Here is a 27,509-nt window from a genome sequence, read left to right as displayed (position 1 = left end):
CTGAGGAGCACCCTCCCTAAGAAAAGAGCAAGCCACCAGAAGCCACTGTCTGAAAATTTCCACCCAGGTTTCTCCTAGATCACTTCATTTGCTAGAATGACATTGAGAGAAAAGCAAGAAAGGGGCAGTAAAGATAAAATTAATTTATTTGACTTCACAACTTCATGGGCCACACAGGGGCCCCACAGTCCTAGAAGCACAGCCTGTGGCAGTGGGCTGGGGAGGCCAGTTCTCTGGACTGCCTGCTCCCTTGTCCAGAGCTGCCTTGAGCCAGGTCCCTCCTGACCCCATCATCCTGTTACCATATGCAAGGGCTGCTCAGGTCCACCTGCAATAAACCCAGGCCTGCCTCTGGCAGCAAGGACAGGGCCTCGTGGGTGGCAGCAGCACTGGTCCTCGTGGCTGTGGGTGTGGGTGGGTGGGTAGGTAGGTGGGGAGGAGGGCAGGCAGGAGGGTGTGGTTCAGTGCAGAGAGCTGCTGTTCTGCTCTTCAAAGGCCATCTTGCCCAGAAGCTGGCTGTCCAACTCCACTCCACTTACAGGCAGCTGGAAGAAGTTCATTTCAGCTGCTAAAGCTGCCATGGCAGAAGGGTCCTGGCCAAACTGAGCTCGCAACATCATGTCCATTTTCTCCAGCCTCCTCTTGAGCCGCTTGGCCTCTCGCTCTCGGATGAGCCGGGCCTGCCGCTTTTCCGGGGTTTCGTTGGCCCGCTTCAGCCTCATGGCCTCCCGATCCCGCTGCAGCCGGCGTGCCCGCTGCTCGTCTGTCTCCTGCATGCGCTGCAAGCGCTTGGCTTCACGGTCCCTCATGCGCCTCACCTCCCGCTCCTCGGGGGTCTCATTGTCCCGCCGGCTCTTCTTGGCCGTGCGCTCTCGTTCCAGCCGCTGCAGCCGGACTTCCAAAGGCTCATTCTGTCGACGTAGGGCCCACTTGCGTACACTGGGAGTCTGGGCTTCCAGCAGTTTACGGTAGGCAGCACAGTTGTTGCACACAAGCAGAATTCCAGCAGGGTACACTGGAGGACTAAAGGCAATATCCTTCCCCTCAGCACTGGAGGGGCCCTCATTGTGGACTGTGGGTAGGGATTCCATATTTAGTACTTCAGGAAGTTTCTCACTGGAAAGGAAACATTTTGGATGGTTAGTGTTTCCTTCTAGCAAGAGTCGGGACTCCAGCCCTGCCTTATTCTTTTCCTATGAGGCCAGTGGCTCCACGCTCACCACAAGGGGTCAGTTTGAATGCTTGGTGGACCTCTTCTGCTGCTCCATCCCTTCCCTTCGCGTGAGAGTTGTCTACCAACTTTTTTTTTTTTTTTTTTTTGAGACAGAGTCTTGCTCTGTCGCCCAGGCTGGAGTGCAATGGTGCGATCTCAGCTCACTGCAACCTCCGCCTCCTAGGTTCAAGCCATTCTCCTGCCTCAGCCTCCTGAGTAGCTAGGATTACAGGCACACGCCACCACGCCCGGCTAATTTTTGTATTTTTAGTAGAGACGGGGTTTCACCACATTGGTCAGGCTGGTCTCAAACTCCTGACCTTGTGATCCACCCGCCTCGGCCTCCCAAAGTGCTGGGATTACAGGCGTGAGCCACTGTGCCCGGCCGGGTGTCTACCAACTCTAAAAGCCCATCTGGAGTTAACTGAGCCACCTGCCACAGCAATGCACCAGAAATCAGACAAACCCTTGGTGTTTTCACTCAAGCCAGAATAATGGTTTTGATAAGAGCTTTGCAGGGGCAGTCCTGCTGTGGGAATGGAGGCTCCTGGAGGTGGAGACCTCCTTCAGGCAAGGTGCAGACCACCAACTCACCTCCTTCCCTCACACTACCTGCATGCAAAGGCAGACTCTGCACTGTACACTAGACAAACGGGACAAGGACACAACGTTCCAGTCTTCCTAGGACACGATGGAGACTGCATCCTCATGCCAGGGTCCTCTCTACCCTATAACTTCTTTCTCCATGCTTTATCATGAGTGTTCTTGGAATTGCCTACATCTCTTTCTAGTTGAAGATATTCTGATGGGAAAATAAATGGGAATTCATTTTCCTTTGGGGCTATGTGAGGGAATAGGCATATTTCCTAGCCTTCTTACTTGTACTTCCAAGGAGCATGCATCAGCTGCCTTTGCATTACCTATTTCTAGCCTTCGCTTTGACTTCAGAAAGCAGAACTCACACCCAGTAATTTGCTCCCAGCACAACAGGGATAAGTGCCCAGCTGACCTGTTAAAAGTGGCATGGCTGGTGAACCGGGCTCCACACACAGCACAGTTAGATCGCTGGTCCTCCGAGTGGATTAAGAGGTGGCGACCCAATGACCCCGGGGAGCTAAGGGCCCGGCCACAGACAGGACACATGTAGCTCTTGGCGCTCACCACTGCTGCAGTGTGCTGTAAAACAGAGCCTTGATCTGTCAGTCTTGCGCTACCTCCAGGACAATCTGCACCCACTTAGAAATGACTTTTGGGAAATGTCCCCTTTCTTTAGTCTCAGAATAAGGAACTTCCAAGTATTCTGTTTAGCCCCTAGAAAAGTCAGTCTCTTACATTAGAGGCCCTGGCCATTTAGACCACTGCTTAGATTTCATTAGCTTGAGCTCTGCCTACGTTCTGGGACATGTGGCTGACTTAAGGAACATTGGGGGCCAGGCACAGTGGCTCATGCCTGTAATCCCAACACTTTGGGAGGCCGAGGCAGGTGGATCACGAGGTCAGGAGTTCAAGACCAGCCTGGCCAATATGGTGAAACCCCATCTCTACTAAAAATACAAAAATTAGCCCGGTGTGGGGGCAGGTGCCTGTAGTCCCAGCTACTTGGGAAGCTGAGGCAAGAGAATCGCTTGAACCTGAGAGGTGGAGTTCACAGTGAGCCAAGATCACACCACTGCACTCCAGCCTAGGTAATACAGCAAAATTCTGTCTCAAAGACAAAACAAAACAAAACAACAACAACAGTGGGGCGCCAGAGCCCTCTTCAGAGCCTAAGAGGAATTCATGTCTCGGATAATTTCTCTCTGTCTCCCTGGCTCACACTGTGCAGGTACAAATACATGTTAAGGGAACAATAAAGGCCAAATCTAGAAGCTGGCCTGGAATACTGGTATGCAACAGGTATTTATATCTTGCTTTCTCAATCTTTTCAAGATAGTCTTCTGAAGAAATACTTGTCCTCATGAACCAACTATCTTTATGGTACAGCCCAGGCTGCCATGTGTGCTGATGCCTTGTCAACACCGACCAGGAGGTACAGGTGCCCTGTGATTGGATCATGGTAAAAAGAACACAAAAGTCTGGTATTCGGATCCCCTGGTTCACACTAATTTTTAACATACCATTTGTGTTAACTAATTTTTTTTTTTAAGACACGTCTCGTTTTGTCACCCAAGCTGGAGTGCAGTGGCATAATCTCAGCTCACTGCAGCCTCCGCCTCCCAGGTTCAAGCCATTCTCCTGCCTCAGCTTCCCGAGTAGCTGGGATTATAGGCGTGCGCCACCACACCTGGATAATTTTTTTTGTATTTTATTAGAGACAGGGTTTCACCATGTTGGCCAGGCTGGTCTCAAACTCCTGACCTCAAGTGATCCGCCCACCTTGGCCTCCCAAGGTGCTGGGATTACAGGCGTGAGCCACTGCGCCTGGCCCATGTTAACTAATTTTCTTTTCTTTAACACAAAGCCCTCATTATTAGTATACATTAGTTTCTATTTCACTATTTAAAATATACATTAAATAATTTAGAAAAAAAATCACTTAATTTTCACAGTGTATCTGCCCGGAAACCCAGAACGTGTTTATCTAATATATCTCATTTATTTTCTAAAATGTTGGAAGCTTGGAGCAGAATCTCTTTTTTTTTTTTTTTTTTTTTTAATACAGTCTCACTCTGTCACCCTAGCTGAAGCATGATCACTGCAGCCTCAACCTCCTAGGCTCAAGCTATCTTCCCACCTCAGTCTTCCAAGTAACTGGTACTACAGGTGCAAGCCACCATGCCCAACTAATTTTAAAAAAAAATTTTGTAGAGCTGGGGTCTTGCTATGTTGCCTAGGCTGGTCTTGAACTCCTGAGGTTAAGCAATCCTCCCCACTTCAGCCTCTCAAAGTGCTGGAATTCTGGGTGTGAGCCACCACACCTGGCTTTGGGCTGAATTTTTTTTTTTCTTTTTGAGACAGAGTCTAACTCTGTCACCCAGGCTGGAGTGTAATTGCGTGATCTTGGCTCACTGCGACCTCCGCCTACTGGGTTCAAGCAATTCTCCTGTCACAGCATCCCGAGTAGCTGGGACTACAGGCACATGCCACCACACCTGGCTAATATTTGTATTTTTGGTAGAGACAGGGTTTCGCCATGTTGGCCAGGATGGTCTCGAACTCCTGACTTCAAGTGATCTACCCGCCTCGGCTTCCCACAGTGCTGGGATTACAGGTGTGAGCCACTGCGCCCAGCCTCCCTAAGACGAATCTTAATAGAAGCGACAACCCAAGACTCCTTCAGGAGCCAGAGAGAGACAAAGGCCAAACCAGGATCTGGGCTACAGACAAGCTGCCCACACTTGTGTTCCAGAGCACACAACTCCCCCATCCATACCTGGTACACATGAGCGATCAACTGCTCCCGGCTCCCGCAGTCTAGCTGGCAGAGGGGACACTGGCAGAGTTCAAGCAAGGGGTCAGAATTCAAATTCCCTGTGACCTGTGATTCAACAAATAGGCAACTCATTAGGACTCTTTACTCATCTCTTCCCTGACCCAGCTTTTTAAACAGGGTATCCTGTTAAAAGGAACCCAGACTGATGGCGCATGTTATTCTTAGCTTCCCTTTGTGGGCTGAAGGAAAAAGTAATAGTTGAGAGGGAATTATGGCTTTTAGCCATGAGGACATAGGATTGCCTCAGAGAGAGCCAATCAATTTTTTTCCCTGAAGATAAACTCTGCAGACAGGGTTAGCATTTTTCCTGTCATGTTCCTTTCAGGAATCCTCAGGAAACAAGTTAGTGAGAAGGTGGCACTCTAGGTGACACCTTGACTTAGATTTGCAAGCACATTCAAGAGTCCACCTTGGGAAGTCAGCTTTCTACTTCAACAAAGTTTCTCTCCTGTCTGGAAAGACGTGGGGAGCTGCAGGAAAGAGAGCTGTGCACAGGCGCAGTGATTCGTGGATGGAAAAGGAAAACTGAGTGTGGCGAGAACTGAGAGTCTGAGGTGTGGGTTCTGGTGCCATGAAGGAAGAGGCCTCCCGTGCAGGCCCAGGAGACCATCAGAGGCAAGACTGTGCCACAGGGGTGAGCAGCATCAGGGCAGGCAGAAGGGTAGGGCATTGCTGGACCTGGACCCAGGGGCCATTATCACTTGCCTCGTGCTCTACCACTTCGTTCCCACCAACAGGCTGTTCTGTATTTTCTAACTCTTTCTCCACTTTGACCACCCCTCCATCTTCCTCTGATGTGTGGGAAGAGACTTCATCTTGTGTCGTCTCCTCTTCATCACCCTCACTGTCACCTGGAACACACAAACTGGTCACTTGTTCTGATTTTTGCATGAATACATCCTGAGCTGCTCTCCACCCTAGAGTTGGCAGTTACAATAGAAAACATTTTCAGATCTTCCATAATATAGTTTATATAGTTTTGTTGGGTACATATTATGTCAAGTGGAAACCAACTATAGCTGTCATTTGTTATGCCATATACACGTAAAGGGAAGATGTGAAGCAAAGCTGCATTGGAAATGGTTATCGTGCCCTCTACATGATTATAAAAATAATCTTTCTGACTCATGGTTTTCAAATATCTCACACTTCAAATCACACCTCCCCAAGCACCTTACACTGAGCTCATTCCCACTGTACACCACCAACGACTTACCAACACTTTCCACTGATTTTGCCATGAGCCCCCTGCACAACTTCTCCACGGTGTCACTATACTATTCTACTCTGAACCCCACTAATCTCTTCTTTCCCAGCAAACCTCAAGGCACACTTACAGAAACATCAAGTTTTTCTTCCCTCTTACCAGCAATGGAAGCAGTAGTAAATGAGTTTGAAATGATGTCACTTTATAGGGAAAGGGCTGCTCATTACAGTGGAAAAATTAGCACAGCAACCAACCTCAGGCACTTTGCAGTGGTATCCGACTCACTCGGTTCTTACTCTACTATTGTAACATGGCATTCTAAACTAAGTAAGTCCATTGTTTCTGTTGATTATTTGGATTATCTGATGGGTAACCGAATGCATTAAGTGGAAGGAACGGGCCATTCTTTAGGATGAAATGTAATTTCTTGTGACTAACATAGGAATTGAGTTTGTTTTAGTTTTAGGGGTAGGATGTGGCTATGAGGAGGTCTGCCTGTGGCTGGGGAGTCTGCAAGGTTTATGTGAGCTGATTTTTCTTCTCTATTACTTATAAAATAGAAAATGAAAACAGATCAGAAAAACAAATAACGAACGTAGTTCTTTCTGAAAGGGAAAAAATAAAGTGCTAGTACCTTGAAGATCACAAGAAGTAGCCAAGCCTAGGGAAGCTGTCACACTCCAGCCCTATCTTAACCCCACCTGGATCCTGGACTTCTGGGCCTGATGTGAGCAAGAGAGAAATATAGGGCAGAGTCTCACCAGGCTGTCCGCAAGAAACTCAGATTTCCTAGCTAACAGTGTGCCTGTCTTCTCTACTACCCTTGCATAATATCTAAATCCACCAGTATGTGAGCAACATATTTCCCTTCTTCCTGGGCAAAACTAGTTATATTCCCTTTCTTCATGAGAAGGTCTAACCAAATAATCTGCTAGTAGTTACATGTGTCCTTATTAGATAGATACTCCAGGCAACTGGTGGACTGGATTTGGGGCCTGGAAAGAGCTATGGTTTGTGTGTCTTATTTCCCAGCCCAAAGCTCCTTTCATTTGAATCCAACTCAATAATGAAGGATTGGCACAGATTACATCATACCATGTTTTCTCCCCAGCTTATCTGAAATACTTGTAAACTTTATATAATATAAAGTGATATATCAAACATATTTTTGTAATTTTGCAATAATCCAAATATATCTCGCTACTAGAAAAAATTTTTTAAAATGTGTACTGTCTAGAGGGATAGTACATCCTTCAGAATGGAAAACTATTAGATGTTTGCAGATATTGTAATTCCCACCTGCTACTCAAGAAAGTGGTGGCTTCCATAGGTTTTCCAGACATGTTTGGGTTCATTTTTCTGTGCCCGAGCAATTAATTGCTAAATTATTTTATGTTGTTGATGTTGCTTAATTATTAGCTTGGGTGGAAACAAGTTCCTAGAAGGTTGCAGAGTCCTCTCTCCATTTTCACCCAACCCAGCCTCAAATGTGGTGAAAAATTGGAAAAGTCATTCTGAATTTATACTAATAATAACCAATATCAAATGGATGAGGTGGGGAAAGTGCTGAAATCTTCCTAGGAAAACACATCTCAAGACGTGTTTGTTCGGACAGGTCACAGGACAGACAGACAATCCATGAGGCTCAACTTGTAAAAGCTACTGTCGTAACGACAGGGATCTTCTTAGGGAATTGGTATGGGAAGACCTTGACGTTAGCATTTTATACACTGCATAACCTCATTACTAAGCAAATCTTCTTGTTTAACATTAAAACTGGGCCTTCAAGCAAGGTTTCATTAATGCCACCCTTATATTTTATTGATTACAAATACATAGATCCTAGGAGACAGGGATTTTTTTTCTTTTCATTTGACCTAACCCAGGGACTGCTTGAGCACTATTTATTCCTATATCCTTGCCTATCACAACCAACAAACCTATCTGTATGTGGCACTGTGCCAAGTACTGTAGTCCATAAGTTAAAAATATATATATCGGCCAGGTGCAGTGGCTCACGCCTGTAATCCCAGCACTTTGGGAGGCCGAGGTGAGTGGATCGCCTGAGGTCAGGAGTTCGATACCAGCCTGACCAACATGGAGAAACCCCGTCTCTACTAAAAATACAAAATTAGCTGGGCATGGTGGTGTATGCCTGTAATCCCAGCTACTCAGGAGGCTGAGGCAGGAGAATCGCTTGAACCTGGGAGGTGGAGGTTGCAGTGAGCTGAGATCATGCCATTGCACTCCAGCCTGGGCAACAACAGCGAAACTCTGTCACAAAAAAAAAAAAATTATATATATATAAATAAAATGCCAAACCTGTCCTCTTTTTCTGGATAAACACATGCCCACACACCTTAGACCACCTTTGGGGACACTGAGGATCCACATATCTCCTTTTTCATGTCTTTCTCCCAACCCCCATGCACAATCCCCAGAGCACACACACTCTGATAATTCTTCTCCCATTGCCCTGAGTCATTACCAGAAGGTGCAGAACTCACTGCTACTGGAGTCCTGATCTCTTAGTTGTTGGATAGCTTGTCGCTGACTGCCAAGGTCTCCAGGAAAATCAGTTTTCATCATCGCCTGGCGGGCTTGCTCTTCTAACCCAGCAAATACTTGATCCCCTGGTGGTCACAAGGAAAAATAGTCAGGCCACCAGCTGGGCAGCATATCCCCAGGCAAGCTGGTTGGAAGGTCAGACCATTCAAAGGTAGGAGACAGGCAGGTACCCTGTGGTGGAGTCATTCATCTCCAAGTCAGCTTGCTGCCTCCAACAGCTTCTGGGTGCAGCTGCTCTTCCTGGGCAGTAAGCCAGATGCTCTAGAAAGCATCACTTGCTCCTCTTAAATCCTCCTAGTCTTGACTCCTTTCAAAAGGTGATCAACTGCTACTTCACAAATGTAACTGCAGACTCTCAAATCCATTTACAACCTTCCATCAGGATTGGGAAGATAGAGGCAAGAAGGGGCAAAGTGATGGGATGAAGACAGGGCAACAAATCTGGGCCAAGTCTCTGTACCTTAATGTATTAGCATTATGGTCTTGACTCAGTGTCTTATCTCTGACTATAAACAAGTGCTTCAAATCATCCTTCTAAATAACAATCTCTCTAACCCCATCTTTCATCCACTCTTCTTCCAGAACGTACCCTGGAAGTTCTTCCTTGACTTTCTTTATAATGTTTATCATAATTAGCCATGAGAAAATTAACAACTGGTTGAATAGTGGACTAGAAGAAGAATGGATATGAACTCACTTCTGCAGAAGAACAAACTTCCTGAAACACACTGCTAATTTACAACAAATAATATTCATGTAGTCTTCTTGGTCCAGTTTTTTTTTTTTTGAGAGAGAGTCTCACTCTGTCACCCAGGCTGGAGTACAGTGCTGGCACCCGCTTCCATGCCCAGCTAATTTTTTTGTATTTTTTAGTAGAGACAGGGTTTCACCGTGTTAGCCAGGATGGTCTCAATCTCCTGACCTCATGATCTGCCCGCCTCGGCCTCCCAAAGTGCTGGGATTACAGGCGTGAGCCACCATGCCCGGCCAGTCCAGTTTTTTTTTAAATGTAGTATCCCAAAGCCCCAGGCCTATCCTTGATTTTGCATTTACTTCTCATGAACTCTGCTTGGGATCCATGAGGCTACTGAAGAGTTAGTATACTAAGTGCCCTTTTATTTCCAGGAGACCAGGCATAAGGAGAAAAGAGAGTTGGGTTTCCTGAGGTTTCTATTATCTCAGTCAGAGTAGAAACTACAGTCCCCATTCACCAGCCAGCAAGAGGGAATAATAAAAAGCCCTAGTGAAATGTCTGACAATAGCCAGGCCCTTTCTTGCTGAAGATAGAAAGGAAAGTACGCAGGCATACAGGCTCAGGTTCTGAGATAGGATACAGTGATGTGGGAGGAACTAAATGGTGAGCTGACCTGCACTCCTAGACCTTGGGCAGTGAAAGACTTGATGTGGAGTAGGCTTCATGTGATCCCCTTAGTCATTCATTCAGCAAACATTCATTGGGCATCTATTATATGCCAGCTACCAAACACTAATAATAGTTTGACACTTGCAAGCTCCAGGCTCTATGGTGTTTTGTAGTTATCACCTCACCTTAATTCTCTGCAAAACTCTGTGTGGTAGGGATTACTATCTATATTTACTTAGGAGAAAACTAAGGTTAACGGTGGAACCAAGTATTCAAACCCAGATCTAACTCTAATGTCCTTTTTCTTTTTTTTTCTTTTTGAGACAGGGTCTCATTCTCTCCTCCAGGCTAGAGTGCAGTGGTGTGATCATGGCTTACTCCAGTCTCAACCTCGCAGTCTCAAGCAATCCTCCCACCTCAGCTTCCAGAGTAGCTGGGACTACAGGTGTGCACCATCATGCCTGGCAATATTTTTATTTTTTGTATAGACAGGGTCTCACTGTGTTGTCCAGGCTGATCTGCAACTCCTGCTCTCAAGGGATCCCCCTACCTCGACCTCCTAAAGTGTTGGAATTACAGGTGTGAGTCACTGCGCCCAGCCTAATGTCTATATTCCTTAACTGCCTTCTAATAGAGATGTAATTAGAAGGTTAGAAGCTTCCTCAGATGGTTTTGCTGAAAACAAACTCTTATCTCTGTGTGGGAATGGCTCTGATCCTAGTGTTAGTGTTTCCTTCATACCATGAGAAACGGATACATACAACTCAAATAGCAAAATTATGTTATCAGGGCCAGTATATGATCAAAAGACAAATGATGGTTCTGATACCACATCATGAGTTATCATGCTTGGATTACAGTAACTAACATTATGGCTATTATGACTCATACTGTGATTGGGAATGGAGGTGGTTCATGTTAAAGTCTACTCTTAGCTACATATCCCTCAAGGAAAGGAAAAATAAGCTGTTTTAAGTCCATCTTCACAATATCCAAGATGACACATTGGATATAAATTACTGGGTAGAGAAAACAAAACAAAAAAAATGAATTCGATGGGGGAATACTTCCTTGTCCCTTTGCAGAAGTGAAATACTTAATTTCTCCATGCTGGTTACACTGCACCAAGACCAGGGCCAATTGGTACTTTCCTTTTTTTTTTTTTTTTTAATATGAGACAGAGTCTCAGGCTGGAGTGCAGTGGCGTGATCTTGGCTCACTGCAGCCTCTGCTTCCTGTGTTCAAGAGATTCTCCTGCCTTAGCCTCCTGAGTAGCAGGGATTACAAGTGCCCAGTACCACGCCTGGCTAATTTTTGTATTTTTAGTAGAGATGGGGTTTCACCATGTTGGCCAGGCTGGTCTTGAACTCCTGACCTCAAGTGATCCTCCCGCCTCGGCCTCCCAAAGTGCTGGGATTACAAGCATGAGCCACTGTGCCTGGCCAAGGGCCAACTGTAATAGTTATTGAATTCTTTGGGGTAGGTGCATGTTTTCAGACCTAGGAGCTATGGGCAGACATAGCACTAAGGAATAAGTTATGTACTAGCATATAATTATCAAGGGGAAGACCTTTCTCATCAGTGATACTTCTGGTCTCCAAAGAAACTTAGAAACCAGCTAGATTTAGAACATACTAAGAATAAACATTCTATCCTCTTTCTTGGATTCACCACTGGATTAGTAAAAAGACACCTAAAAGGATATGTACCTTTCAAGATGAGTCAGTAATTCAGTTTCGTCTCCAACTTGAGTTCAAAAGTTATTTTTTTCTATTGATGTTGTCTAAATATTGAGGCTTTCATGGAAAGAGAGAGAGTCTGTTCAACACAACTTGCCTATCTAGGACTCTTAGGCAATCTCACCTGGTGTAACCGGGAGAAGTTAATTCTGTCATTCCTTTTTGGCAATTTGGAAAGAAAAGCTTGTGTTCTTATATTTTAGTCTATTCCTGACTTGGGAAAAAGAATAAAGGTGAACTTTATTCCTCAGAACTATTCCTATTTTATACATCACCATAAAGCAAAATATATCAAAACCATAAAAAAGAAGCAATTTTAGCAGACCTCATAAGAAAAGATATGTGAATTATCTTCCAGTAGTTACTATTTACCTAATCTCCAAATAAAATTGTTCAGAATTATCCCTTCATAAGAAGGCAGTGAGACTTGCTAAAAGCATGTCATGTTAACTGCTGTATAATGTCTAATGTGATCTATGGAGATACTAGTGATTAAGAAGTGTTACAGAACTGCCTATTTTTATAATATTAGAATTATTATTCCCTTCTGTCTTGAGACCTCTGGAGTAGGTTTTAAAAAATCCTCTGGTCCCTAGATATTAATGTAGGGCAGCCATCTTATTTAATATGTGTATTTATTTGTCTATTAATAGCTAAGAGTCAACTACACTCTCACAATAAAAACCAAGGTGTTCTCTCTCCTTTTATTTTTGGATACAAAATCAAGAAAATACTGTTTGTCTGCAATTTGGTTAAGGTTTTTTTTTTTTTTTTTGAAACAGAGTTTTTCGCTCTGTCACCCAGGCTGGAGTGCAATGGCGCAATCTCGGCTCACTGCCACCTCCGCCTCCTGAGTTCAAGCGATTCTCCTGCCTCAGCTTCCCAAGTAGTTGGGATTACAGGCAAGCACCACCACGCCTGGCTAATTTTGTATTTTTAGTAGAGACGGGGTTTCTCCATGTTGGTCAGGCTGGTCTCGAACTCCCAACCTCAGGTGATCCACCCACCTTGGCCTCCCAAAGTGGTGGGATTACAGGAGTGAGCCACCGCGCCCAGCCTGGTTAAGGTTTTTCAGAGCAGATGAGAACAAGGCCATGTAAGCAAGTTTGGAGAACAGATGAGAGGAATGAGATGAAAGTTATTAGAAAGGTAAAGATTTCACAGTTCTCTCTTGGGTCCTTGGTGCAGTTAAACAAATGTAATTTCAAGCTGACTACAATTAAGTAAAGCAGCTGGAACATTCTTTAAGAGAGCAGATAGGCCGGGCGCGGTGGCTCACGCCTGTAATCCCAGTACTTTGGAAGGCCAAGGTGGGTAGATCATGAGGTCAGGAGATCGAGACCATCCTGGCTAACACGGTGAAAGCCCGTCTCTACTAAAAATACAAAAACATTAGCCGGCGTGGTGGCGGGCGCCTGTAGTCCCAGCTACTCGGGAGGCTGAGGCAGGAGAATGGAGTGAACTCAGGAGGTGGAGCTTGCAGTGAGCCGAGATCATGCCACTGCACTCCAGCCTGGCCGATAGAGCGAGACTCCACCTCAAAAAAAAGAAAAAAAAGAGCAGATATCCAGTTCAGGAAAAATGAGCTAGTATTGGGAGTGAGGAGCTTAGGATTCCATTTCTAGCTGACAGTCTTTGTAATCCACGGTGCTATCCAAAGTGGGGAACATAGCCATTTACTTCACGAGGATGCTAACAGAATAAATAAAAACTAAGCAAGTTGTGCTTTTTATAAGAGAAAGGACTTCAAAGGCTTTTATTCCTCCTTCTCTTTGTAAAGCTTTTAGTTGAAGTTGAAAGTTTTAAGTCACTCATGTGTTTTACAATCTGAAAGCAAAAGTCTCTCAAGTAAAAGAGGTTTTCATTTGCTTAGTGGTTTGGTTAGTTCAAACACACTAAATGAAAGTGTATGACACACTGTATTTTCAACCTTTCTACAAGTAGTTGACAGAAATGTGTACTCAGGGCTGGGCGAGGTGGCTCATGCCTGTAATCCCAGTACTTTGGGAGGCTGAGGTGGGCAGATCACTTGAGATCAGGAGTTTGAGACCACCCTGGCCAACATGGCATAACCCTGTCTCTACTAAAAATACAAAAATTAGCTGGGCATGGTGATGAACGCAAGTAATCCCTGCTACTTGGGAGGCTGAGGCAGGAGAATTGCTTGAACCTGGGAGGCGGAGGTTGCAGTGAGCCGAGATCATGCCACTGCACTCTAGCCTGGGCGACTGAGCAGGATGCCATCTCAAAAAAAAAAAAAAAACTGTACTCAGAAGGGGTAAAATGGGGAAGGAGGTAGGGAGAAGGTCTAACACAGATTTCAGCCCATCAGCAGTTTTTCCATAACTAATAACAATTTTGGGCTTTTATTCCAAAAGCTCTGTAACGAGTCTATTAATGAAGTGAAGTGGGCAAAATACAAGAGTCTAACTAGATATTTCTGAGGAAAGGATCATGCCAGTGATTTAGACATAAAAACAGTCCTGACAAAAACCCAGCAAGTGCCAAAGCAGCTGCCCACTGGCTTCTAATGTGGATCCATCAAATGTTGCTGGGTTACAGCAGTGGGACTCTTTTTAAAATATATATATATATTTTTTGAGATAGGGTTTTGGTCTGTCACCCAGGCTGGAGTGCAGTGGTGCAATCATAGCTCATTGCAGCCTTGGACTCCCAGGCTCAAACAATCCTCTCACCTCAACCTCCTAAAGTATTGGGATTACAGGCATGAGCACTGTGCCTGGCTAATTTTTAAATTTTTTGTAGAAATCAGGTCCCACTATGTTGCCCAAGCTGGTCTCGAACTCCTGGCCTCAAGCAATTCTCCTGTCTCAGACTCCCAAAGTGCTGAGATTACAGGTGTGAGCGACCATGCCCGGCTGGAATTTTTTTTTTTTTTTTTTTTGAGATGGAGTTTTGCTCTTGTTGCCCAGGCTGGAGTGCAATGGCGCGACCTTGGCTCACTGCAACCTCCATCTCCCAGGTCAGAGCGATTTTCATGCCTTAGCCTCCCGAGTAGCTGGGATTACAGGCATCCGCCACCATGCCCAGCTAATTTTTGTATTTTTTTAGTAGAGGCAGGGTTTCACCATGTTGGCCAGGCTGGTCTTGAACTCCTGACCTCAGGTGATCCACCCGCTTTGGCCTCCCAAAGTGCTGGGATTACAGGCATGAGCCACTGAGCCCGACCTGGGAATTCTTAATATATCCCTTTAGGTGGCCTATTAGTTTCATGCCACACAATCTTCGTCTTCCCAGAAGGCAGATCTAATGAAGCTCAGCCGTTACTCTGCTCAAGTGTCAATTAACTTTTATATTTAAGCAAAGCTTAATGCAGACTTTCCTGCCCCCCAGACCTTGAGTCCATTTCATTTACTTTATTTTGTGTATTTATTTTTTTGAGACCAAGTCTCATTCTGTCGTCCAGGCTGGAGTCCAGTGGCGTGATCTCGGCTCACTGCAACCTTTGCCTCCTGGGTTCAAGCAATCCTCCTGCCTCAGCCCCCCAAGTAGCTAGGATTACAGGCGTGTGTCACCATGCCCAGCTATTTTTTTGGATTTTAGTGGAGACAGGGTTTTGCCATGTTGGCCAGACTGGTCTTGAATTCCTGACCTCAAGTGATCTGCCTGCCTCGGCCTCCAAAAGTGCTGAGATGACAGGTATGAGCCACCACGCTAGGCCCCATTTCATTTACTTTTAATAGACAAGCAGCATTAAATTAAATATATTTAGTTGGTTCTATTTCACTGCAAGGTGATAGGAGACTCACATGGTCAGAAAATGAAATTACCTATTTCTACTTGCCACTATTGCCATACGCAATGAAAAGATGATCTTTTGAAAAGGGTAGGGTCAGCTTCAGTTCCCAAATAACAAATAAATAGAAGGTCCTCTGAAACTAGCAAATCTCAGTTTTTCTTTTTTAGTCAAGCTTAGTGTATCACCTGAGAAGCCTTCATGGCTCCCTGACCAAATGCGTCACTGAAAACAGCCCCTCCCTGGGGGTCTGCTCTTTAGTTGTAGCTGAACATCTGTGCTCACAGCCCCGCAGTAAAGGCCCTTGTAAAGGCCACCTCCACAGAGCCTGCAAAGTCCCACCTACTCCACCTCAAAACAATGTTCTTTCGCTTGACTCTGTAACTTCATTTATGCAACTGTGGATGTGTGATATTCTCCTCACCTCCATGGCCTGTTTTTCCATCTGTTTTTCTTTTTTTCCTTTTTTTTGAGATGGAGTCTCACTCCGTCGCCCAGGCTGGAGTGCAGTGGTGTCATCTTGGCTCACTGCAACTTCTGCTTCCCAGGCTCAAGTGATTCTCCTGTGTTAGTCTCCCGAGTAGCTGGGATTATAGGCGTGCACCACCATGCCCAGCTAATTTTTTTCTTTTTTTTTTTTTTTTGAGACGGAGTCTTGCTCTGTCACCCAGGCTGGAGCGCAGTGGTGCGATCTCGGCTCACTGCAAGCTCCACCTCCCAGGTTCACACCATTCTCCTGCCTCAGTCTCCCGAGTAGCTGGGACTACAGGCACCCACCACCACGCCCGGCTAATTTTTTGTTTGTTTGTTTTGTATTTTTAGTAGAGACGGGGTTACACCGTGTAAGCCAGGATGGTCTCGATCTCCTGACCTCGTGATCCGCCGGCCTCGGCCTCCCGAAGTGCTGGGATTACAGGCGTGAGCCACCACGCCTGGCGCTAATTTTTATATTTTTAGTAGAGACAGGGTTTCACCATGTTGTCCAGGGTGGTCTCAAACTCCTGACCTCAGGTGATCCGCCCACCTTGGCCTCCCAAAGTGCTGGGATTACAAGCGTGAGCTATCACGCCTAGCCTCCATCTATTTTTCAACTCCATTAATAGCTCATCTTGGCTTTGACTATGGTGCAGGGAGATGGAGCTTATGGATATATGCTACGTGGGCATAGACATTGGCCACACAAGCCTGAAGTGGCTCCCCTGGCCTTACTACAATCACACCATCACCCCACCAGCTACTTTCCTCAAATCTAAGCAGGCTCTTGGACAGATGGCTTTTGTAGGTGAACACCCAACTCCTATACTTGCCTTGTTTGTGAACCTATCATTTCTACTAAGAGTACCTTTCCAGATGCCTTCTTGGGGTCACACTTGTGTCTTTTTATTTATTTATCTTTTTGAGACGGGATCTTGCTCTGTTGCCCAGGCTAGAGTGCAGTGGCACTATCTCGGCTCACTGCAACCTCTGCCTCCCGAGTTCAAGTGATTCTCCTGCCTCAGCCTCCCGAGTAGCTGGGATTACAGGCACCCGCCACAGCACCCGGCTAATTTTTGTATTTTTAGTAGAGATGGGGTTTCAACATCTTGGCCAGGCTGGTCTCAAACTCCTGACCTCATGATCCACCTCCTGCCTCGGCCTCCCAAAGTGCTGGGATTACAGGCGTGCACCACCTGTGCCCGGCCACTTGTGTCTTTTATCAACCAGAGAGGAGAAACGATCCTAAACCCCTGTGATGGATGGCCTATGCTAAAATACTTCATTTTTTTCTTTCTCTTTTTCTTTTTTTGTTTTTGGAGACAGGATCTCACTCCGACGCCCAGGCTGGAGTGCAGTGGCATGATCTCAGCTCTCTCAGCTCACTGCAGCCTCGACCTTTTGGGTTCAAGCGATCCTCCCACTTCTGTCTCCCAAGTAGCTGGCGCTAAAGGTGCGTGCCACCTCGCCCAGCTAATTTTTGTATTTTTGGTACAGATGGAGTTTTGCCTTGTTGCCCAGGCTGCACTCAAACTCCTGGCCTCAAGTTATCCTGCAGTGGCCTCCCAAAGTGTTGGGATTACAGGCATGAGCCACCGACCTCGGCTGAAGATACTTCATTTTATCTTCCTTGACAAGCCTCACATGCAAGCCCACTGCATTTTGCTGTTTTAGCAGCAATTTCTAAATCTTCCCTAAACCACTCATCTGTGTATTAAGTAGCCTTTGCACATCCCCATTCCAGAATATACTCCTAGAAGCATCCAACTCGTTCCGTTTTACACTTTTCCAGGACTTAAATAGAAGAAAGAATTGTATATGGAGGTTTGCTATTGTAATCTCATTAATGTATAAAATGTCAAAACCCTCTTAATTCCTCTGTTTATACTATTTTGTCTTCTACTCTTGAAGTAACCCAGTAAGATTCAGATAAAGTGCATAGTGCCTGGGATATAGTTTTTTGGTTTTTGTTTGTTTGTTTGAGACGGGGTCTCACTCTGGCACCCAGACTGGAGTGCAGTGGCATAATCTTGGCTCACTGCAGCCTCAACTTCCCAGGCTCCAGCCATCCTCCCACCTCAGCCTTCTGAGTAGCTGGGACTATAGATGTAGGCCCCCAGGCCTAGTTTTTTTGTATTTTTTTGTAAAAACGGGGTTTTGCCATGTTGCTCAGGCTGGTCTCGAACTCCTGGGCTCATGCAATCCTCCTGCCTTGGCCTCCCAAAGTGTTGGGATTACAGTGGTGAGCCACTGCGCCCAGCCTATATAGTATGTTTTTAAGAAATTTTAGTTATCTTGTCAATTACTTGACTAATCTGTCCTCTCCAATGTACGGTTTTAGCCAGCTGCAGTGGCTCATGCCTATAATCCCAGCACTTTGGGAGGCTGAGGTGGGTAGGTCACTTGAGCTCAGGAGTTCAAGACCAGCCTGGGCAACATGGTGAAACCCTGTCTCTACAAAAAATACAAATATTTAGCTGGGCGTGGTGGCATGCACCTGTAGTCCCAGCTACTCGGGAGGCTGAGATGGGAGGATTGCTTGAGCCCAGGAGGTCGAGGTTGCAGTGAGCTGAGATCACGCCACTGCACTCCAGCCTGGGCAACAGAGCAACACCCCATCTCAAAAAAAATTATATATATTATATAAAAAAATAAAAAATATATAAATATATATGTATATATATTTTTTATATATACACACACACATATATATAGGTTTTTTGTTTTTTACAAACTTTTCATCTGTTATACCTCTGAATTCTCTTCAAATGTTGCTGCACTTTACTCAAACAGTTCATAATAATAGGGAACTATTTGTCTTTTTTTTTTTTTTTGGATGGAGTCTATGTTTGCCCAGGCTGGAGTCAGTGACACGATCTTGGCTCACTGCAACCTCCACCTCCCAGGTTCAAGTGATTCTCCTGCCTCAGCCTCCCAAGTAGAGTAGCTGGGATTATAGGCGCCTGCCACCACGCCTGGTTAATTTTTTTTGTATTTTTAGTGGAGATGAGTTTTTTGCCATGTTGGCCAGACTGGTCTCCAACTCCTTACCCCAGGTGATATGGCCCACCTTGGCCTCCCAAAGTGCTGGGATTACAGGCGCAAGCCACCGCGCCCGGCCACTATTTGTCTTTTTAACGAACATTTGGGTGGGAACGATTATCTTCCCAGATAATAGGAAAATGGCTAATTATCTCAAATCTGTGTAGATATTAATGTCAATTTAAGAAGGCACTTTTTGAACACCTTCTATGAGTAGTGCTAGAAGTAAAGAGGATATATAAGGAAATACATATGGCACATAGTCTCTGCCTTCTAGAAGTTTACTATGCAATTACTGAAATAAAATATGCAACAGGTGCGGTGGCTCATGCCTGTAATCCCAGCACTTTGGGAGCCCGAGGTGGCCAGATCACCTGAGGTCAGGAGTTCAAGGCCAGCCTCGCCAACATGGTGAAACCCTGTCTCTACTAAAAATACAAAAAAATTAGCTGGGCATGGTGGCGAGCACCTTAATCCCAGCTACTCGGCAGGCTGCAGCAGGAGAATTGCTTGAACCCAGGAGGCCGATGTTGCAGAGATCACACTGCTACACTCCAGCCTGGGTGACAGAGCGAGACTCTGTCTCAAAAAAAAAAAAAAGCAAAGAAAAACATGCATGTGACCCTGTTGAAAACAACACAAGGTAATAGTGTATACTTGGCCTTCTGGTTTCTAGCCTCTCCCTCTTGTGATCCATCCCACAAATTGCTTCATAGTAGCAAAACGCTGTATTCTAAATGTCACTCCCCTCTCCCTGCTTAAAAACCTTCAGTAGTTCCCTACGGACTATAGAATGAACTTTGAACCTGGCCTGGCATTCAGGCTTCCACGTGTAGAGTTAAGCATCTCTAACCTCACATCTTCTGACTTTTGAACAAATGAGACCTCTGCTTCATATAAAGTCTCCTTGTCCTCTGAACATGTGGATTCCCGCTTCTGTCTTTGCTCACTTCACTTTCCCTACCTGATGTTCCCTCTCCCTGCCTCTTGTTTTTTAATTTTTTTTTTCAAATCCATTTTCTACCCTCTAAGGCCCAGTTCAGGCGCATGGTCTAGAGGCTTTTCCATTAAGCATTCCCCTTGCTACTTCAGTCCACTGAGCTCTTTTAACTTCCTTCCTCCGAACTTCTCTAGTACATACAGTCTGCAGCATCTGTTTGGCAATTAGCATATACTATCATTCATATTTATATATCTGAGGTTACAATACGGTCTTATAGATCTTATATTGGTTTACAGCCCTGACATCTAGCACAAGGATCTGCAGAGAGTAGGTATCCTATAACTGTTTGTTAATGTGATATTAAAGATGTATCAAGTGTACACACCCCTAAGATAGGTTTCCAACACCTCCCCCAGCAACCAGACACACTTTAAATCCACCATTTCCAACATTTTTAACCCTTTTTCTTTCTTTCTTTTTTTCTCTTCTGCTCAGCAAACTGTGTTTTACATTTAAACTTTTCTTCTTCACAAATTAGCGTGAGCTTCTCCCCTAAATTCAGGTTACTCTTCCATTCCACCCCTTAGCATTCCCAGGTTCCAGAAGACAAAGCCCGATACTCACAGTGAACTTTATTTGGATTTGTCTGTTTCCGACGGGACATGTTTCCCTGATGCAAGAGCTCTGGTCTTTCCCAGTTTCACGACTGGATATGTTACCACCTCCTTGCAAGATGCTAACCTGCAATAAAAAAGGTTATTGTTAGCACATGTCATTTTCCCCAGCAGTTACACAAAATTTAAAGATAAAATGTACTTAAAAAACAGCTCCTGAGCATATAAAACTCACCAGTTATAAATAATTGAACTAATGAAAGAAAGAAAGAAATGAATAAATCTCTAGCCTAACGTCAAGGTCCCAGAAAGTTTAAGAGGGGACTCCCTCAGAGGACTTAGAGGATTATACTCTAAATCCATCTTTGGAATCCAGAATACTGTTAAGTGATCACGATCAAGGTCACAGGATAAAAGAGGAAGTAAAACTCAGGCATCCAGGGTTAGAAGTACTGTGGGCTCAAGGGGATAACTCCCATGAATTGCAAAAGGAAGCAAAAGGAAGCCAAAGAGGGTGGCAGCTCACATGTCACATGCCCACTGGAAGTCAAGCCCTGCAGTCTACACCAGCGGATTTTTCATGATGTTATCTTGCCTAGAGGTAGCAAAGGCATCACATCCCTGCGAGACAGAAAATGTCTCAAATAGGCATCTGTAAATGAGAACAGCATGGGAAATAAAGCCTCTATCTGGTGATACAGGCGCAATGCTATGCTGCACTGTGAATGACATGGCACTAAGCAAATCAAACTTCTAATGTTGAAGATGGGCTCTCACCAGAAGAGACAGATGCCATCCACATTGATGAGTACTAATTCAACACCCCAGTGTGGAATACCACCTGGCCCTCCTCACACATTCCAGAGAGGTGGTCAAAGTTAATAACTTTAGAGGCTCTTCTCAATCTAGCCTCTGGTTAGCAAAGAGAACAGTAGGAGGAATAAAGAGAAAAGTTCCCCAAACGAAAAATGCTGCCAAGACATGCATCTGCTCCCCACCCCATATAGGAGGGGATATATACGTAAGCCTGAAGGTTCCTGATTAACTACAGAAAGAGTGCCCCAGCCTTAAGCATTGTTAGAGAATCTGAAATGGATTAGTATTGATAGCTGTGTCATTTTCTTAGAAAGAGTGAATAAAGACATAGAATAAAAAGGGATTGTCTTTCCTACCAAAGACAGGAATATGGATCTGGTCACACTCTTAAGTTTTCTTTCAGTTCCTGCCTTCTTGAGTTATACTCACATTGAATAAGCAAACATAAAATCATAGTTTATTGCCTTAAGAGGAGTTATGGGAGACTACTGCTAGCTATATTTTGTACTCCAGTTAATGAAGACTCACCTCCTGTTATGCCAACTAACTCCTCTATGTAGCTAGAAGGACCTCAAACCTATAATCAGATCCTGCCTCCCCTTACCAAAAGAATAAAGAAACCGCAAATGGCAAAGACAGGCCTCCACAGGAAGTGGCAAAGGAAGCAGCTTTCAGGCAGTCTTCTAGCATATCTGCATATCAAACACAGTTCTTTTTCAGACCTTTAATTAAAAACAAAACAAAGCAAAACTCTAAATGTATACAATAAAAATCAATTTAAACTATTTAGAGGGCAATATACTGAGTGCTGATAGTGTATGTTCTCTAAGTTTTGTGTATGTCATTTTTTTCTAATCAAGTAGTTGTTTTATTCACAGAAGCAGTGAATGAATATCACACTTTGGATTTCCTATATGTGTGTGGAATCACCAAGTGGAAAGGTAATGAAATGCAGGCTCTATTAATATTTTAAAAAATATGGCCAGGCACCGTGGCTCACGCCTGTAATCCCAACACTTTGGGAGGCCAAGGCAGGCAGATCACTTGAGGCCAGGAGTTTGAGACCAGCCTGGCCAATATGGTGAAACCTCTAATAAAAATACAAAAATTAGCTGGGCATGGTGGTGCACACCTGTAAATTCCAGCTACTCGGGAAGCTGAGGCATGAGAATCGCTTGAACCTGGGGAGGGGAGGTTGCAGTGAGCTGGGATGGAGGCACTACACTGCAGCTTGGGCAACAGAGTGAGACTCCATCTCAAAAAAAGATAAAAAACTGCCATGGGCGGTGGCTCTCGCCTGTAATCCCAGCACTTTGGGAGGCTGAGGCGGGTGGATCACCTGAGGTCGGGAGTTTGAGAACAGCCTGGCCAACATGGTGAAACCCCATCTGTACTAAAAATACAAAAACTAGCTGGGCGTGGTGATGCATGTCTGTAACCTCAGCTACTCAGGAGGTTGAGGCAGGAGAATTGCTTGAACCCGGGAGGCGGAGGTTGCAGTGAGCCAAGAACGCACCTCTGCACTCCAGCCTGGGCGACAGAACGAGACTCCGTCTCAAAAAAAAAAAAAAAAAAAAAAAAAAAGATAAATAAAAATTTAAAAAAATAAAATATACTCCTCTAATGTGATAATCTATTGAGGCTAAATATATATATACTCTATTATAGAAGAAAAAACAGAATCTTGACTAATTTTTATATTTTCTCCCTTCAAGATCAGAAACTGAAACTGTAAGATAAAGGTAATAAAGTCCCTTCTGAAGGAAGGCCAAATAATTTGAACCAGACAACATTTCAATATTAAAGCTCCAAGTCAAAAGACAGAGATGAGTGTCTGCGTATTTAAATCAGCAATGCCCGCTGCATCTTATAATCCTCCTAGTGGCCAAATGGGGAACTGACCAGATGGTACCCAATGGGACTTCACACCTGAGTGATCAAGAGAAAAATAAGCAATTACAGTCCCCTCCCACACAAGGAAACGAAAATAACAACAAAAACACCCACAAAAACAGGCCTGTGGGGTCATGGGCTGTTGAAAATCAATAAGTAAATAAATAAATGGCGCTGAAAGGACACTCTTGACCACAAAGCAAGATCTCAGAGGCCAGATGACTGTTTTATAGGCAGTTAAAGCTAATAAAACCCAGAGACATACAGCCCTAAAGGTCACTCATTTTGTTTTACTTTTAACACTGCCTCAATTTCCAAGCCAAAACCTGAAACCAAACCAAACCAAAAATGTAAATAGATAGCTGCCTGAACATGGGCTGGGAAGATAGGTAAACGGTGAGATTCAGGTCTAAAGGGATTCCATTTTAAAAGGAAAGCAGTTCTGTCTGTCTTCAGAGCAAGGTTAAGAGTCCTCGGGAAGGTGCAACGTCTCCCCTGAACACTGTCTCTGCTCTCCCACAGGTATTAGGTTGCAGCGTTTAGGGCACACCACAGACTTTAGCAAGAAAAAAAAACGAGTGAAATCTCAGCTTGATGAAAAGAGAGTGCGTTCCCACCTCCAGTTCTGGTGCAGTTCCCACGGAGCAAAGCAAACTCGACTGAATCCAAGTGATCTGTATCTGCCAAAAAGGAGAGGACAACAAAGCTGGTCACTTAGCCGCCTGGCTGTTCACCTGACCCCTGGGGTTGGGTCTGGGGCGTGTCTAATCAGCCGAGATGGTCCCTCTGCTTCTTCAAGCATGAGCCCAGGTAAATTCCCAGGAATTACCAGACAAGAGCCTGACAAGAGCCGGAGGTCTTCCGAGGCGGCTCAGACAAACCCTTAGACAACACAATCTCCGAAATCTAAATTTAGAAGCTTTTCTGCGAGACCCAGACGCGGGGACTGATACCCCCCGGTCTGCACGCCCACGCCCATCCTCCCCTCCCCCAGCTCCACCCAAGGCTGTCAGACGCCGAGGCCGTCCCCGCCGGGGCCCGAGGAGGCGGGGTGCCCGCGGCCCGCGCAAAAGCCCCCTGGCCCCGCGCCCCGCGCCCCGCGCCCGAGAGCGCCAAGGGGCAGCAGGAGGAGCGGCCGGGGAGGAATTGGGGTTGGAAGCGGGGAGGGTGAGCCCGGGCTACCCCCCCAGGCCGGAGCTGGCCCCCGGCCCTCTCCCCAGCGTAGACAAAAGGACCAACAGCCGGCGGCCGCGAGGGGGCGAGGAGCCCGCATCCCCAGCCCGGACCCGGAGGGAGGGCTCGGGGGTCTTTTTACCCGGCGCCTCGGCGCTGCGCTGCGCTCTGGGTCCCTGGGCCCCGCCTCCGGACAGACGGACCGCCGGACAATGGACCCGGGACCGCAGCCCAAGCCAGCCGGGCCGGGGCGCTCCGGGACTCGGCCCCGGCGAGCGGAAGGGGCTCCGGCCCGAGCCGAGCCGGTGGCGGGGAGCCGAGGGGCGGCGCTGCAGACGGACAAAGCCAACAGCAGACAGACAGACGGAGGGGGAAAAAGATGGCGACGCGGGCGGCGGGAGCGCGCGGCTCGCGCACCCGCAGCTAGTGAGGCGCGTGCACGAGCCTCCCTCTCCCCCTCCCCCGCGCCGGCCAGGTCCCCCTCCCCGCGGCCCGGCGCGCGCCCGGCGCTGTGGGCGGGGCCTGAGGAGAGGGGCTCTGGAGAGGAGGGGCTCCGGGGAGCGCCCAATCCCGGGCGCCCGAGAGGGGCTCGCCCGCGTTCCAGGGCTCCGGAACCCCCCGCCTCGCCCATTCCCGGGTCTTTCTCTGGCTGTCTCAGCCGCTCAGCTCCCCCAGACCTTCCTGGACGTGTAAACGCCACCCTACCCAGCCCCGATCCTGGTTTCTTACCCCACCATCGAGTTCAGCCACAAAACCCACATCCCCCAACCACAGCTCCGCCGCAGGCACCCCCTCTCCTTAGCCCGGATCCCCACCACCGTCACAAACCCTCTTCGCCTCATTCCCCCACGCTTCGCGGTGGCTTCGGCTCCCGAGGCTTTGAATGTGACCACGGGCCTTGGTGGGAGGGGCCAAGTTCAGCTGTCAGAACCTCAGAGCTGGGAAATCTTGAGATTTCTTTTGAGTATTTAATTTTCTGACATGATTCTCAACTGATAAAATAAAATTGGCTGCAGACCCAGGGGCAGGGAAACTTGTGGCACTGTTGTCACGTGAGGGATGTTTGGGGGCAATGGAGAGCCGTTGGACCTTTTTTTTTTTTTTTTTTTTTTGAGACAGAGTCTCGCTCTGTCACCCAGGCTGCAATGCAATGGCGCGATCTTGGCTCACTGCAACCTGCGCCTCCCAGGTTCAAGCGATTCTCGTGCTTCAGCCTCCCGAGTAGCTGGGACTACAGGCGTGCACCACCACGCCCAGCTAATTTTTGTATTTTTAGTAGACGGGGTTTCACCATGTTGGCCAGGCTGGTCCCGAACTCCTGACCTCAGGTGATCCGCCCGCCTCGGCCTCTCAAAGTGCTGGGATTACAGGCGTAAGCCACTGTGCCCGGCCTGGTTGGACGCACTTCTAGTCAAACACCTCCTCCTGTCCACGTCCTTCTCTCTCCTAGTTCCTGTTGCCTTCTTTTCTTCCTCTCTTCTAGAATGCCTGAGCCTGCCCTGACATCGCTTACCTGGAGAAGCAGGGAATGCAGAGGAAAGATGAGATCTGGTATTAGAAGATCTGGCTTTGAGCCCCAGCTCTGCCACCCACCAGCCTGTTGACTTTGGGCAAGTCACTTCCCTGTTCTGAGCCTCTGCTTCCTAAGATGTCAAATGGATAATGATGCAATAATTCCTGGCCTTTACTCTCCGAGGGTTGTTGTGCCAGTTAAGTAAAACAAATGGCTAAAAGCGTCATGCAAATGTTTTTCGTGATTACTGGCTGCACAAAGGCAGGGCTAACGAGGATGCTGACATTTGCTGATAAAGTGACAAGTCCTGGTATTTGCATAGAACATTCTTGCAAATTGTCTTTCCCCCAAATCTTTTATGAGATGATCTCATTGTCTGCATCTTGTGTTCAATGTAATAGAATGACTACATTGAGGGATCTTGGTCCTTCACAATTCTGTGATAAATAGCTCATTCATCATTCACTCATTTATTTATTGTGATTGGGATACTTAGATAGCAATTATTGTTGTTTAACTTCAGTCAAGGAAACATTTTAATTTCATTTAAAAACTTAGTTTCCAAGTAGACAGAAAATGGAATATTATCATCCAACCCGCAAGTTTTTGTACTATTTTGTGTAAGAATACAACCTAGAATACACACTGGCTTTTATATTTAACAGTAATTCTTGATCAGTTTGGACTGAGGGATACAAGTATGGCTTTATTAGGTCACTTTAAAGCTGACTTAGTTGACATTTTCAACAGAAAAGTAGCAAACAGGTAAAGTTTGCCTCCAGTGAAATTTCTTGGATGCATTATTATTATGTAATGTTGGGCAGCTTATTCCATCTCCTTGACTTCCAAATAAAATGAGATGATAATAATGCTATTCTTATGACTTTCCTGTGCTCTAAAAATTTCTCAGAGGTGTTGTGATTCAGGGTTACAACCAAATAATGAAAAAATTATTAAATACATAATTAGTTTAAGTTAGGCATGGTGGCTGGCACCTATAGTCCCAGCTACTCAGGAGGCTGAGATGGTATGATGACTTGAGCCCAAGTGTTTGAGGCCAGCTTGGGCCACATAGTGAAACCCTTGTCTCTTTAAAAAAGAAGAATTAATTTATTTTTCCTCTGCTTTCACCTAAACTTGTTCTACATCTAGAAGACCTTTTAATTAACCATATACATTTTTTTAGCTTCACTTTTTTCTACTTTCCCAATCTACTCACAGTTATGTCATCATTTTGCCACTTCAACTATTTAACTTTCCACTTGAAATATCTTCCTAATCCATTTTATATTTGTTGGCTTCTACAGTGACCTTGTTAGGGCTCTATATTCCAACAATAAAGGTAGGAGGATTTTAAGAACCTCATGTTACATTTTTTTAAATTAAGGTATAATTCACATACCATGAAACTCATGCTTTTAAAGTGTACAATTCAGTGGGTTTTGGTACATTCACAGGGTTGACAACATCACTAGTATCTAATTCTGGAATATTTTCATCACCCCAAAAAGAAATCCCATACCCAGTAGCAGTAACTCACCATTCTCCCTTCCTCCAGCTCCTGGCACCCACAAATCTACTTTCTGTCTGTGTGGATTTGCCTATTCTGGACATTTCATATAAATGTGATTGATTATACAATATGGGACCTCTCGTGTCTGGCTTTTGTCACTTAATCTGGCTTTTGTCACTTAATAGGTTTTCAAGGTTCATTCATGTTGTAGCATATATCAGTACTTAATTCCTTTTTATGGCTGAATT

At 45.7% G+C, this 27,509-nt stretch overlaps 2 protein-coding genes across 30 annotated transcripts in view; one reads left to right on the top strand and one right to left on the bottom strand.

The window, feature by feature from the left end:
- IST1 (IST1 factor associated with ESCRT-III) overlaps window positions 1–27,509 on the top strand; it is an 82,214-nt gene that overhangs the window by 13,593 nt on the left and 41,112 nt on the right. The window contains exons 1-3 of one of the 3 annotated variants that reach the window (XM_054668067.2): window positions 22,051–22,110; window positions 23,585–23,872; window positions 25,719–25,845. The gene's annotated coding sequence lies outside the window, so the exon portion shown is untranslated. Of the gene's footprint in view, window positions 1–22,050; window positions 22,111–23,584; window positions 23,873–25,718; window positions 25,846–27,509 lie in introns of those variants that run through there. The other 2 variants (XM_063796309.1, XM_063796308.1) reach the window with 2 other exon arrangements.
- Window positions 129–25,959, bottom strand: ZNF821 (zinc finger protein 821). 27 transcript variants are annotated; one of them, XM_063797389.1, is made up of 10 exons: window positions 24,378–24,507; window positions 23,680–23,742; window positions 21,774–21,891; window positions 20,880–21,005; window positions 20,364–20,480; window positions 8,361–8,486; window positions 5,352–5,497; window positions 4,587–4,691; window positions 2,223–2,389; window positions 129–1,116 (listed from the first exon to the last, which is right to left on the bottom strand). In XM_063797389.1, the coding sequence occupies exons 5-10, from the start codon at window positions 20,401–20,403 to the stop codon at window positions 462–464; spliced, it is 1,239 nt and encodes a 412-aa protein (XP_063653459.1). In that variant the 5' UTR covers window positions 20,404–20,480; window positions 20,880–21,005; window positions 21,774–21,891; window positions 23,680–23,742; window positions 24,378–24,507; the 3' UTR covers window positions 129–461. The 27 variants fall into 27 exon arrangements, with proteins under 27 accessions (XP_063653459.1, XP_063653464.1, XP_063653461.1 ...); XM_063797394.1 differs by lacking the exons at window positions 8,361–8,486; window positions 24,378–24,507 and adding an exon at window positions 25,064–25,126; XM_063797391.1 differs by lacking the exons at window positions 20,880–21,005; window positions 24,378–24,507 and adding an exon at window positions 25,064–25,126.

This window comes from Pan troglodytes, chromosome 18 (genome assembly GCF_028858775.2).
Source record: "Pan troglodytes isolate AG18354 chromosome 18, NHGRI_mPanTro3-v2.0_pri, whole genome shotgun sequence".
Lineage (NCBI taxonomy): Eukaryota > Metazoa > Chordata > Mammalia > Primates > Hominidae > Pan > Pan troglodytes.
Note: the sequence above shows the minus strand (reverse complement) of the source record. Positions and strands in the feature narration are given on the sequence as shown.